The 13,841-nt window shown below is 44.5% G+C and overlaps 1 protein-coding gene across 1 annotated transcript in view; it reads left to right on the top strand.

Moving 5' to 3' along the window:
* The window catches only part of RNF152 (ring finger protein 152), a 66,195-nt gene extending 52,703 nt beyond the window's left edge, over positions 1-13,492 (top strand). The window contains exons 3-4 of the mRNA XM_064160837.1: positions 3,916-4,063; positions 8,876-13,492. Coding sequence (XP_064016907.1) covers positions 9,034-9,645 — 612 coding nt within the window. The 5' untranslated portion in view covers positions 3,916-4,063; positions 8,876-9,033 and the 3' untranslated portion in view covers positions 9,646-13,492. The remainder of the gene's footprint in view (positions 1-3,915; positions 4,064-8,875) is intronic.
* Positions 13,493-13,841: the final 349 nt, after the last annotated feature.

Here is a 13,841-nt window from a genome sequence, read left to right as displayed (position 1 = left end):
TTTGGAGTCAGTAGTAAGAACCTGTGCTGAGCTGACGTTGCAGGTCATTAGTAGTGTTTGCTGTTAGAACAAAGTGCAGCTTATCATGGTCATATTTGAGCGAAATAAGGTCTTTGGAGTCAGGGAATGTGGACATGTCAAAGTTTGCAGATAAAAGGAGGGAGCAGCACAGCTGGCGACGTGAGATGGAACAGCAAGCACCATGTGAGTCTCTCTGTTATCTATAAGCACCAAAGGTTGGTGTTTTCACCTCTTCTGATTTTGCTCTAACCCCATAAACTTCTACATCTAGTTACATTCCTGTGGGTGACCTTTCTGCTTCTATCTCTTGTTGCTAGGGCTGGCTGGTGACAGTTTCTGAGGTAAATGCTGTGAGACAATACTTTGCAACTAGGCTCCTTTTTCGTGATCCACCACTGATCGCTCAGCTGCCAGAGAGGCAGGGCAGCTGCTGTCCTGTTTGGTCTTGCTATTGAGATCATCCAGAGCAGATTCTCTGTCCATCAGCATGAATCTCTTGGTGCTGGTTCATAGGATGTTGTGGGCTCATATACCATGATTTCACTCAGCTTTATTTTTTGATGACTTTGTACATCGTGGACTGTGTACACCTGATTCTCATCTTGGCAAGAGCTGGACTAAAGCTAGAGAAACAGTACTGGCTTGCGCTTGCTAAAGACTTGGCCAAGTTAAAAGTCTTCTGTTCTGCAATATTTATCTGCATTTGTGAACAACTAAATGGAAAGCATTGTGGCTGTGGACTGCCTGACTGAGAGGAAGGTGCCTGGAAAATGGGGAATTCTAGAGAGAAGAATAAATTCACTTTATCATCCTATTGTTAGCTTTCTGGCCCTCAAAATGCATGAAGTCTCTCATTTGGAATCTGCATGGTGGATGAACTCTGTCTGTGGAGATACTTTAAATTCTGAACCACAACCTCTCATGACTTTCATGATCTGTGGAAAAGCTGATATGTTCTATGAATGCCACAAGAGCTCTTGGGAATACCATGGACGTGCTGCCAGCTGGAAGAGATAGGGAGAAACAGGTAGTTTGGTGAGCTCTGTTGATCCTCTGTTTCAGAAAAGAATGTCACCTCTGCCCAGTGGCTCATTAGGTGAAAAGTGGAGCTATGATGATGTTGTCAAGGAGCTTTGAGGCAATCTGGGTAGTGTTTGCATGACCTTGGAACAACTGCTTCATCTCTCAGCACTTCTTTTCTTAGATGATGATAAAACTTTTCTCTTAACAATGCTTTTGTGATGAATAACTTAATCATTGTACTATTCTCAGCTACTATGGTAATTAGTGCTACAGAACAGCCTAAAAATAAACAGGATCATTTAGTAAAGGATATTCTGGGGAAATCAAGTAATATGTCCTGGGTGTTTGCAGCAGTCCCAGTTGTGTTTTGTCCAAACATGATTTCGTTGAAAACATACACAGATGCTGAATTTCATCACAGAAATCATTCCAAATAGCCAATATTTTCCTTCCCCCTTGGTTTGAAGTGAATCTAGCACACAATTCCTTTCATATCTGTGGGCAGATGACTCTTGCAGTTAGCTCCCCTATTAAGGACAGTCTTCCCTCCTCACCCCCATCTCCCATCCAGCCTCAGGGCACTCGACCTGAATGGATCTGACTTCACCATAAATCATACATACTTAGTAATGCTGTGAAGGAATTCTTAATGTGTTTGGGGAGTTTAGGTAAGGAACCTTCCTTGAGAAAGGTGAAGACTCATCAGTGCACTGCCTTGCTCAAAGTGCTGTTAACCTTTGCCATGCCTAAAGACTTACCTGAGTCTGAGCACACTTTTTAAGGCTTTCTTTCAGCGATCAGCTAACTACACCAGCACACCCTGAAGGCAGTCTGTAGAAATGTGGTGGAACATTTAATCATATGTGAATTACATTAAATTCCATGGGCATCATCAAAGTGTATTTTGGGGGCTTTCAATTTAATGTGATTTTGTACCCTAATAATTAGGGAGGTATGTGTGAAGACAGTTCTGAGTTCTCCAGTGGAGGCAGCTCCTCTTAAAGGCTGTGTTTTCTGTTCAGCGTCGCTGAGCTTGTTCTTACATAGCAAAAATATCATGTCCATAGGCAAGGATTTGCCGTTACTTTGTTCTTTGACTCATTGTCCAACTCCTGTCATGGATGTTCAGTGTCTTTCTTTGCACTGAGTTCCAAAAATAGCTCTGTTTTCTGACCTGGCCAGTCGGGCTTTGTGCAGAGTTCTCTTTGCAGTGAACCTGTGCTTGCTTCTTCCTCTCACTGTCTGTAGCTGCCCTGCACTAGCTGAAGCAACCTTCAGTTTCTTCCCTCCTGCAGCACCTCTCTGCCTTGTGCTGGGAAGCTACTAATTGCAAGAGAGCAGCAAACGTCCTTTCATCTTTTCAGGGTGTAGGAAGCTGATGCCTTGACATTCCTGACCTCTTGCTCATCAAAACGGCTAGAGCTTTGGGCTCTGCTGTGGCCTCCAACAAGGTATGAGCAGAACAGATAGAGTGACTGGCAAACATCTGAAATGCCTATTTCATTCTGAAGACCTTTATTGCTCTTGAGTCACACAATCATTTCTCAAATCTGGGTCGGGGCAACCCCAAGCACAAGTACAGGCTGGGCAGTGACTGGCTGGAAAGCAGCCCTGAGGAGAGGGACTTGGGGATGCTCGTGAACGAGAAGCTCAACGTGAGCCAGCAGTGTGCACTTGCAGCCCAGAGGGGCAACCAGATCCTGGGCTGCATCAGGAGAAGTGTGGCCAGCAGGTCGAGGGAGGTGATTCTCCCCCTCTACTGTGCTCTGGTGAGACCCCAGCTAGAGTACTGCATCCAGTTCTGGAGCCACCATTCCAAGAGATATGTGGAGATGCTGGAGCATGTCCAGAGAAGGGCCACAAGGATGATCAGAGGGCTGGAGCACCTCTGCTGTGAGGACAGACTGAGGGAGTTGGGGCTATTCGGTCTGGAGGATGCTGTGAGGTGACCTTCTTGTGGCCTTCCAGCATCTGAAGGGGGCCTACAAAAAAGCTGGGGAGGGACATTTTAAGCTCTCAGAGAGTGACAGGACTAGGGGGAATGGAGCAAAGCTGGAGGTGGGTAGATTCTGACTGGGTGTGAGGAGGAAGTTGCTCAGCATGGGAGTGGTGAGAGCCTGGACTGGGTTGCCCAGGGAGGTGATTGAGGCCTCATCCCTGGAGGTGTTTAAGGCCAGGTTGGATGAGGCTGTGGCCAGCATGATCTAAGGTAGGGTGTCCCTGGGCATGGCAGGGAGGTCGGAACTAGCTGATCCTTGTGGTCCCTTCCAACCCTGACTGATTCTATGAAATCTTAAAAACTTTTGGCTTGTGCAGAGAGCAGCCCACATCTGCAAGGAGGACCTCTGTGCCATGCTCTCAGCCATGCGGCTGTACTTTGATCTTAAGCTGCAGAGGTCATCGACTTGGCAAGTTCTTACCTGGGTTTGTGCAGCTGCTTGAGAATCTCTCACTTCAGCCCTATGGTTGTTGAGCAGACTTGCAGGAAGGAGTAGAGGTTGTGAGAGAAGCAAAGAAGTCTCCTGATGCTTCTTTGCAAGGGCTGTCTTTTCTCACTTCCATTGCTCCTGCTGCACCTGGCCTGAGTTTTTGAATTTGTGGGTTTTAATGCCCAGTTAGTTTTTATCTGTGTTGTTGGTTAGATGTCAACCCTGAAGAGCTTTCAGTTGCTGTCAGGTTTGTGCCAGACAGTCACTTCTTGCAGTTGAAATTGCCTTTGTCTATGTGTGTGGTTTCACTGTCACAGTCTTCAGCCCTCCCTTCTACATGCTTGCCCTTGTGTACACATACACATGTCTCTCATGCACAGACATACAAATATCCCCAACACACTCTTCTCTGATCTTCTGTGTTCTCCATTTTCCTGTCAAGAGTCCTCTTGCCCTCCTTGGGCACCACTGGGTGATGGAAGCAAAACAACGACTTTGGCTTGGTCTTTGTGCTTAAAACACTGAGAAGAGTCTGATCTGAGTAAGCTCTGAGCAAGATGTGCACCTGTGATCATTCGCTACCTTAACAGGTATAGAAGTGCGTTGAGCACAAATTAGAGTGTTCAGTTCCCTCTCCAAGAGGAGGTCTGCAGCAGAATTGAATTGTGGCATAGTTATTATAGTGAAGTGGTAGAAGAGTACTGACCTTCTGTGGCTTTTCCTTTCAATATACTTACTGCAAAATGAATAGATGCAATTTAATTGTCTGTAGATGATGGCTTGACTTACTTTCATCTCCCAAGCTGCACTGTGGCAGACTTCAGGAGAGTTGTGAGGCTTTCAAAGTGTGTTTGGGAATAAAGCTACATTTCACCCATGAAGCTGCACATCCAACCTTTGAACTAGGCAGTGTCAATAAAGGCCAAGGGGTTAGATAGCTGTGGCTACTCTTTAACTTCTCTTTAGACACAGAATCACAGAATCATTCTAAGCTCTCTGCTGACCAGTTGGTTGCCACTGATCTGTCAAAATCCACCTCTAATAATTATTTGAGACATTCTGGTGAAGTAAGAAATGTCATAACTCAGGATGGGTATACACAGTGCAACCTTGTTACTTGAAATAATATTTATAGTTCACAGAATCCCACAAGACTGGGGCTGAAAGGGACCTCAAAAGATCATCTAGTCCAACTCCCCTGCCAGAGCAGGATCACCTAAACCGGATCACACAGTTGTTCTTTTAGGAAAGAAAAGAAGTCTAACTTCAAGACACAGTTGGAAGTGACCATTTCCCCTTTGATTCAGCACCAGATCAAAATGGGATTGTGACTATATTTACAGCTTCTGCAAATACACGGTTCAGATACGTGGATATAAGTCGTGTAAGTTGTAAATCCCATCTTACCCTTTTAATCTGGCCCCATTCTTTTCCATTTTCCTCTTACAGATTGTGCTAATGCTTTAAAATTGGATCTCCTGGAGAAATACTTCACAGCATTCCTTAGCATTCAAAACAGCTGAAATTTTCTTCCTGGGGTGGATTTTCTTTTTTTTCCTTAGGTGGTGTGTGCTTGGAGGTGTTGTGTTTTAACCTTCACTTATGAAAACCTCATTCTCTCCTAGCACTGATCTTCCAGATGCAGCCTCACCAGGGCAGAGTAGAGGTTCTCCTCCCCCTCTACTCTGCCCTGGTGACACTGTGTCCAGTTCTGGGCCCCTCAGTTCAAGAAGGGCCTCAGGGAACTGCTTGAGAGAGTCCAGCACAAAGCCATGGGATTGTGGGAATGAAACATCTTCCTTACAAGCAGAGAGACTGAGGGAGCTGAGGCTCTTTAGCTTGGAGGAGGCTGAGGGGTGTCCTCATTGAGTTTTATAAATATGTGAAGGTTGAGTGCCAAGAGGATGGAGCCAGGCCTGCTTGGTCGTGCCCAGTGACAGGGGGCAGTGGGTGGAAGCTGAGGCACAGGAAGTTCCATGCAAACGTGAGAAGGAATTTTTTCCCTGTGAAGGTGACAGAACACTGTAACAGGCTGGCCCAGGGAGCTGTGGAGTCTCCCTCTCTGGAGATATTCAAAACCTGCCTGGAGGCATTCCTGTGTGATCTGGTATAGATGATCCTGCTCTGGCAGAGGGGGCTGGACTAGATGAACTTTCAAGGTCCCGTTCAGCCCCTAACCTTCTGTGGTTCTGTGTGATCCTACTGTAAGAATGCCACTGGGATGGGGATGCAGGCTTTATAGCACATGAGCTTATGACTCCTGAACAAGGAGCTGTGGTCAGAAAACTCTTTATCCCAGTTACATTAATATCAACAGAAACTGCTTTACTTGTAGCATGCAAGAGAGATGGTTGCAGGTTACAGCTAAATAAGAACAGAGAACTTACATCAGTCAGTTCACTGCAATCCAGAATGTAGAGGGCAGAGCATCTGTGCAGAAACACTGATTTGCATCTGCAGAAGGAATGCCTCCACCCTGTTTTTAAACATAACCCTTGGCTTCTGAATTTCCAGACATAGGGTTTCTTCTCACAATAATGCTGCAGTATTGTTGTACCTGCCTGTTTTGGATAGATTTGTGGATACAGTAGATCAGAGTTGACTCTTGTAATGTGTCAGATGAAAGTTTGCCATAAGCACAACCAAAAAACAATTGTATGGATACTGCTGTGCAAAATAGAGAACTACTGGACTGCTTGTGGCTGGAAGCTGGATCTGATGCTTTCTGTGCTTCCTTTCTGAAACTTCAAATCTGGCCTTTGTATTTTAATGCTTTCCATCCAGGAATTGCCTGGCATTGTGGGTAGCTCTCTTCCATTTTTCCCTCAGATGCTCTCCAATCTTTTAATGACTTTTCCTGACAGTCTTCATTTGTGCCTACTTGTACCATTATGATGTGGAGATAGTAATGCGAAGATGAGGATCAAGAAGATAAAACCTTGAATCTTCTTCACTTTCCCTTGGTGTGGCCTGCACGTGGACAGTGAATGCATAGCCTGTTCTGTGGCACGGCTAGGCTGTCTGCACACAGAGTATCTGTTAACAGCGTGTGTAATACGGCACTGGGGCAGAGCAGGAGACCTACTCACTTGTGCTGGCTTCATGCACACAAGGTTCTCCCAGCAGTGGCCTCTCTGCTCTGTTGAGGAAAATCATCCCAGAAGTGCCACTGGGGCAGCTGGCACCCGCTGCTTCCCTCTCTAGCTGCTGCCTGCGTTTCACAAGCTCCTGCCTTCCTAACTGCAGCCCCTCCATCAGGATAGTAACTACATGTTTATTGAACATCCATGGGAGTTGGAATTAGCTGCTGTTACAAAATCAGCAGCAGAGCCAATTCTGCCAGTGTCAGTGGTATCAGTTGTTGGCATCTGAAGACATGACCTGTGTTTTGTTTTCTTATTCAAATTCCAGAAACTGGATATGAGACAGTGTGGTCCAGAGGGCTATCCTGCATTGCAAACCCTGCATATATTCCCATCTTCTCTTCTTGAACTATGTTATTTCTGTTTCAGAAGTGTCACCTATTGATTAGGATGATGAATGGACTGGAGCACTGCATTATGAGGAAAGGCTGAGAGACCTGGGGCTTGTTTGTCTGGAGAAGAAAAGATTGAGAGGAGACTTAATAAGTATTTATAAATATCTGAGGGCTGGGTGTCAAGAAGGAAGGGACAGCCTCTTCTCATTTGTGCCCTATGTTAGGACAAGGAGCAAGTACAGCACAGGAAGTTCCAACTCAACACGAGGAAGAACTTCTTTACTGTGAGGGTTACAGGCACTGGCACAGGCTGGCCAGGGAGGTTGTGGAGTCTTCTTCTCTGGAGACTTTCAAGACCTGTCTGGATGCATTCCTGTGTAACCCGAACTAGATTATATGGTCTTGTCAGGGGAGTTGGACTCAAAGATCTCCAGAGGTTCCTTCCAACCCCTAATCCTATGATCCTGTGATTAGCGTGTTGCAACCTGGTTGCTATGATCTGGAGGGAAGAGCAAGAAGTAATCGTATGGAAATAAAAAAGTCCTCTGACACCTGTAGTCTGAAAGCTCTGCTTTGGGAATAAAATCACAATACACGAAGATAAAATGTCACCATGCAGATATTTTGGAAATTCAGGTTGATACTTTTTCAAACATAGCAGGAAAGGCAATGTAAAAAGTTGTAAAAAATAGCACTGCTTCCTGTGTACAGCTACCTGAAGGGAGGTTGTGAAGAGTTTGATGCTGGTGATAGAACAAAAGGGAATGGCCTCAAGCTGCAACTGGGTAGGTTTAGACTGGATATTAGGAAAAATATTTTCCCAGCAAGAGTGATCAGGCATTGGAGTGGGCTGCCCAGGGAGGTGGTGGAGTCACCAACCCTAGATGTGTTTATAAAAGTTATTTGGATGTGGTGTTTGGGGATATGGTTTAGGGTGCACCTTATAGAGTAAGGATATTGGTTGGACTTGGTGATCCTGAAAGTCTTTTCCAACCTAAATGTTTCTGTGACTTACAATACGTTGGAATGACCATAATCAAAAAAAAACTAAACAGTTGACTGTGAAAGGAAACACAGCTGCTTTTTTTTGGTGCAACTATTAGAAGTAAGGAAATACAAAGAATCCCTTTGTAATGAATAGAGAATAGTAGTGAATAAAGTTAGTAGCAATTTGCCTTTTATTCAGTGCATTGATAGATTGTTTACCTTGGTGTTGCTTTGTCCTTGGTCCTATCATAGCCTTTTGCATTGCATGAAGATTTTATTCATGAGAAGATGTATGTTTCAGAGGGCTGTGCTTAAACAAGCTGCTTATATAATCAGAGAGTTATTTCAACTAAAACCAGTGTTATTTCTTTTCTGTTGTGAGCAGGTGTTTCACTATAGCTACTTGGTTGTTCATTCATGCATGTGAATTCCGTAAGTTTAGGAGCCTGTGGAAATTCATCTGTTTAAACATAATTTCTTTCTCCTTTCCCTCACTTTTGATGCAGACTTAGTGGTTGACCCCAATGGTTAAAAGTCTTCAGGGGTTTGAAAGACTAAATGAGAATGATCATTAAGGTGCAGGAGCTGAAACAGCTGGAAAATATGACAAAAGGTGGATGCTAAAGGTGCTGTAGCTTCTCTTGTTATAGTTGTGACTGTAACTAAGTGGTAGATTGGCAGTTTGGTAGAAGTTGTATATGATAAAAAAAACCCAAAACCCAACAAGAAACAACATCTAGTGATGGCTGACCTGAACATCTGCCACTGTGCAGTTTGAAGCTAGTGGGAAGATGCTTTCTTGCTAAGGGTCACAAATTTGTTTCTCCTGCTAGATTCTAGGGTCAGCACTTATTTTCATTTCCCCTTAGCTGGACTTACTTGTTCCCAATGGTTCCTCTAAGTAACCTGTTCCTTCATGTTTCATTGTTTGTCTCAGGTACTGAAAGTTTCTGGCTGGAGGTTTTCCTGCGCTCCCCATAACTGCTGCCCATCACTGTCCTGAGAAGAAGTGGTGCGAAGGTGCTGCCTCTTGGCTGTAAGGTGCCAGAGTGAGGCTCACTGCCAGTCCTGCTGTGCTTCCTTGTGGCGGCTGCCATGGAGACCTTGTCCCAGGACTCTCTGCTGGAGTGCCAGATTTGTTTCAACTACTACAGCCCACGGCGGCGGCCCAAGCTGCTGGACTGCAAGCACACCTGCTGCTCTGTGTGCCTGCAGCAGATGAGAACCAGCCAGAAGGACCTGCGTTGTCCCTGGTGCCGTGGGATCACCAAGCTGCCACCGGGGTACTCTGTGTCGCAGCTGCCTGATGACCCCGAGGTGATCGCTGTCATTGCAATCCCCCACACCTCGGAGCACACCCCTGTCTTCATCAAACTCCCCAGCAATGGTTGCTACATGCTGCCCTTGCCCCTCTCAAAGGAGAGGGCGCTGCTGCCAGGAGACATTGGCTGCCGCCTCCTGCCCGGTGGCCAGCAGAAATCCCTGGCAGTGGTGACGATCCCACCGGAGCAGCAGCCACTTCAGGGTGGCCTTCCTGCTGAGGGGGGAGCAGAGGAGCCAGACCGAAGAGGCATTGTGAAAAGCTCTACCTGGTCAGGGGTTTGCACTGTGATTCTAGTGGCCTGCGTCCTGGTCTTTCTGCTGGGCATTGTCCTCCACAACATGTCCTGCATTTCCAAGCGCTTCACGGTGATCTCCTGTGGCTGAAATGGGGAGGGAAGGGTGTGCTCCCCAGGGGTCTGGGTTGGGGCAGTGGTAGTGGTATTGAGCAAGACAATTCACCGCAGCTTTGCCCAATGACTGCAGAATGCTGTGCACCAGGGCAGAGGTGTCCTGGTCTGACTGCAGCTCTCAGCATTGCGGCATCAGGCCTCGGCAGCGTGCAGAGAAAATCATGTCCCGTGTCTGGTGGCAGTGGCACTGAGGAGGACTGCATGTGTCACCACAATCATTTATCAAAAGGACTGCAACTTAATGTGATTTTTTTTCCCCTATTATGTTACAAGATGAAAGAACTCTATGTAGCTGGTTATACTGTAAGGTATACAGTATGAGCTCTTCTCTAAACACAGGAGATTAAAACCCAAACTGCTCCATGTAGAATTAAAGAAGAATTGATGCGTGACTCTCTACAAGGTGTTCAATACTAGTCCACACATGCATTATTTCTTAATGAGGGGAGGGAGACTTGCAAAACCAAGAAATCATTTAGCTGCTGAGGCATTTAATACATTTAAAGTGGCACATTAATTAAACCAAGTTAGGGAGTTGTATGATAGTTTTTAGAAGGAAACATTTTGCAAGCAGTTGTTTTGTTCCATGATGTGCGATTTTTGCCTCTCTTTTTTTCCCCCCCTTTGTGTCAACCACAGGGAAGTGTCATTTTCAGCATACTTTATTTGAAGGACCTTCCAAGCAGGGAAGCGAAGTGGGTTAGTAGGAATACCTAAAAAGGCAGCCAAAACACTTTTGCTTAACCGACTTAATGAGAAGGATGGCTTTGAATAGTAGACATTGAACACACTGTTTTACCTCTGATCTGCAGCAGGGCTTCCCAATGACCTGGCCTTCATAGCCATTAGTGAAGAAATGGCTAACGAGAAGTCTTAGAACAACTCTTGCAAAGATGTGATAGTAAGTTGTTCTTTTTCTTTTATTAGAGGTTGGGTTCTCTTAATTGTTTTAAAAGAATTTAGACCTGGTTTGCCTCCCACTTTCCTAGGACATGCAGTTGTGCACCCATGTAATAGAGGAGTTGCTCTAAGGAAGTTTCACCATCCCAGCCGAGACCAATCATCTAGTAAGAAGCAGTGACATATTTGGGAGAAGAACCCAGGCTGGCCTAATCCTCTGCTAGGTAGGCTGTCCCTTCTAAACCACCCTAGCTGTCATAGCATTAAAACATCTGGGTGAGCATAACAGAGTCTATTCCCACATTTCAGTCTTGCAAATGTTGGCCTTTTTAAAGACAGATTGGAAAAAAAAAACAAACAACAAGTGTCTCCCTCCTCCTGTGAGTGTCCTGAAAGCCCAGTCATTCCCAGTTTTCACTTTGCAAAGAGCCAGATTTCTGACCCTTCATGGCGGTAATGCTTTGCTCTAAGCAGTCCCACTGGCTTTAGTACTGCTGCTTGCCAGTAAAGTACTGCTTAGTGTGAAGCTGGGTGTTTGGCAAGTCTGAAATTTGTGTGAGATTTAGGGATTGGATCAAGTAGCACATGGTAAACCTTTAATAAGACAGCAAAAATCTATTGATTTGCACTACTTCTTTTTGCAAGAACAAAGCATAACCTCTCTGAAGCATGACCTCTTGTTGCCTACCTGCTGTTTTCTAACAATTAATTAGGGATTGCTCAGTGCCATACCACCAGAGAGCATAATTTTGGCTATGCTGACCAGGTTAGCCCTGTCAGTGGATTTCTGATTATCACAAAATCTGGTTTCTGGTTCACCATCAATGCTAGGACTTCTGTCAGGAACATACCTCTGATTTTTGTGATGGATTTTTCCCCACCACATTCCCAAACCACAGTTTTCTTCCTTGGTTTCTGTAACTGAAGAAGAGCATAAATGGTGCTTAACTGTTATGGTGTATGTAGGGTCATGTATGGAGAGTAACCATTGTGCTGATTTTTATCTACTGTCATATGTATGCATAGCACAGCTGAAACAAGGTAAATCCCCAGAGAACACCTTCATCGCCTTTCTCATGCAAGGCTGATGTGTAGTGTACCTTGAAAACCTGGCTTAGGAGTGTTGTACTTACATGGACAGCTCTCTGCAGCACATTTCGTCTGGTTGCATTAGGGAACAGCAGGTATTCCAAAATGTGTCTTGTCAACCAACTAGTCTCTTGTTGCCAGTAAGTAGCCAAATTTCTACTGACATCCATACTATGCTGCTTATTGTGTAAAGGAAAGCCAGCTCACAAAACAAATCTTGCCTTTCTAAGACACTTGAGGAAGTGACCAGATACAGGACTCAACCCTTTACTGCCTTACTCCCTGTAGCAATTAGTGGCTGTATCAGGAGCACGTAGCATAGTTGGAAGATGCTCCAAGAACAATGCTGGTGCATTTTGTGCCAGCTTCTGCATTCCTTTTATCTGAGTTGTCAATGACTGCACAAAAAAGTAAGGCAGTCAAAAAGCAGGTCCTGGAGATGCAGCGATTGTAACATTAACCTCCTTCCAGCCGTACCTGCCTGCCTGAAGGTCTTGAGGCCAAGGTTTCTCTGGCATTGCAGAGAACAGCTGACTTGAAAACTATTGTCTTGATCCTTGCATGGAGAGTGTAGAATGAAAGAGAAAATCAGAAATTAGGTTAAAATACCACACTGCATAACACATTATGCAAACAAGCAGACCTGGAGTTTATCCGCTATTAGTGATGTAAGTATTACATTAGCAGAATACCATCCTGTATTATGTGACAGCACATTGTTTCCTTAAAATGAATTTCCTGTACTTCTTGTGCCTGCTGAAATGCATGTTTGACCTAATTTCTGATCCGGACATTTGCCTGCTCACAGCCTTGTATAAGAGCAATAAGTAAAACCTCAAGATCCCTGCCTGCGTGTGTGCGCACGGTGTGTGTCCGTTCGGTCCTCTTTATGAATAAGAGTTCTGGAGATGTTTTTCTTCCGGCTTTAGATTGTGACTATTCATTTTCTATTTGCAGCTGCCTTGTCTTGTTGGATTACCTAGGTTTTTTGCTGAATTGTCTAGAAGTGAACTGAATAGTTTGTTGTAATCTGCAGTGCTAAAATGTTTCTCTAAGCGTGTCGCTTGTCATGCTACTTTGAAAATGCAGTGCAGTCTGGCCCATTCTTTGATCCAGTACCTGGCATTAAAAAATGATACTGCTATATACACCTGACTTCTTTCTTCTAAAAAAAACTCAATTATTTTATTTTAAACCCCTTTTGTCTTCATAATTTTTCTCTCTCCCAACCTATTTGAACTTGCATCCAAATTCCCAGGTTCTGGGCTGAGTTTTCGTTCTTGGCTGTCCAGTAAGAAATCACTGCCCACTTTCACCAAACAAGGAGAAAACTTACTGTGACACAGTAAAGCAACTGAAATTTGTGCTAAAACTTGTGGGTAATTACCCAAGCACCTGCATTCTTAGAGTAAATTACTCTGTATGAATGTTTGCTTATTTGCTTGTTGAACGGGGAGGATGTGTGTGTTTTGGGGTCCAGCTTAACATTTTTTTTCCCATGGAGGATCCCAGCTTCTGGTTTTGGGCTTGTGTTTTCCTGGCAAACAGTCTTTAGGGTTCACTCTGTGAAAGTTTGTTTAGTGAATTTTAAAAATTCAAAAATATGCAATTTTGGGATGTGGGGAATTTTTTAAGGAATTGTGTGTTCAGTGATTGTTCATGCTTAATCGAGATGTAAAGGAGCCTGGATGTTTTGTAAACATGGAGCAATCATGAGTCCAGTTTCATCTTTATTAATGAAGCTCAGCCTGAATAAAACATTAGCAGGAAAAGCTGATCTCAAGTTAATTATGGTACTTCTGTTACTTTACTATTAAATGAAAAGTGTGGAAGGGTGGTCCTTTTTTTTTTTCAAAGGAATGGCTGAAGTCTGACTCTGTTTTAAGGCCAAATGTTAAATGTGGGCTATGGTGAATAGCAAAACATTAACATTTTAGTTACCTTGGAATAGAGAATTATAGCTGACAACTACTGAGCCACACAACACTTTTTTTGTCCTCTGTTACAATCAGATAATCTCCATCTGTGGAGATATTCAAGAGTTGCCTGGATGTATTCCTGTGTGATCTGGTATAGCTGATCCTGCTCTGGCAGGGGGTTGGACTAGATGAGCTTTCAAGGTCCCCTTCCAGCCCCTGACATTCTGTGATTCTGTGGACTCACACATTTGAAGTAAACGTT

Source organism: Pogoniulus pusillus, chromosome 21 (assembly GCF_015220805.1).
Source record: "Pogoniulus pusillus isolate bPogPus1 chromosome 21, bPogPus1.pri, whole genome shotgun sequence".
Lineage (NCBI taxonomy): Eukaryota > Metazoa > Chordata > Aves > Piciformes > Lybiidae > Pogoniulus > Pogoniulus pusillus.
Note: the sequence above shows the minus strand (reverse complement) of the source record. Positions and strands in the feature narration are given on the sequence as shown.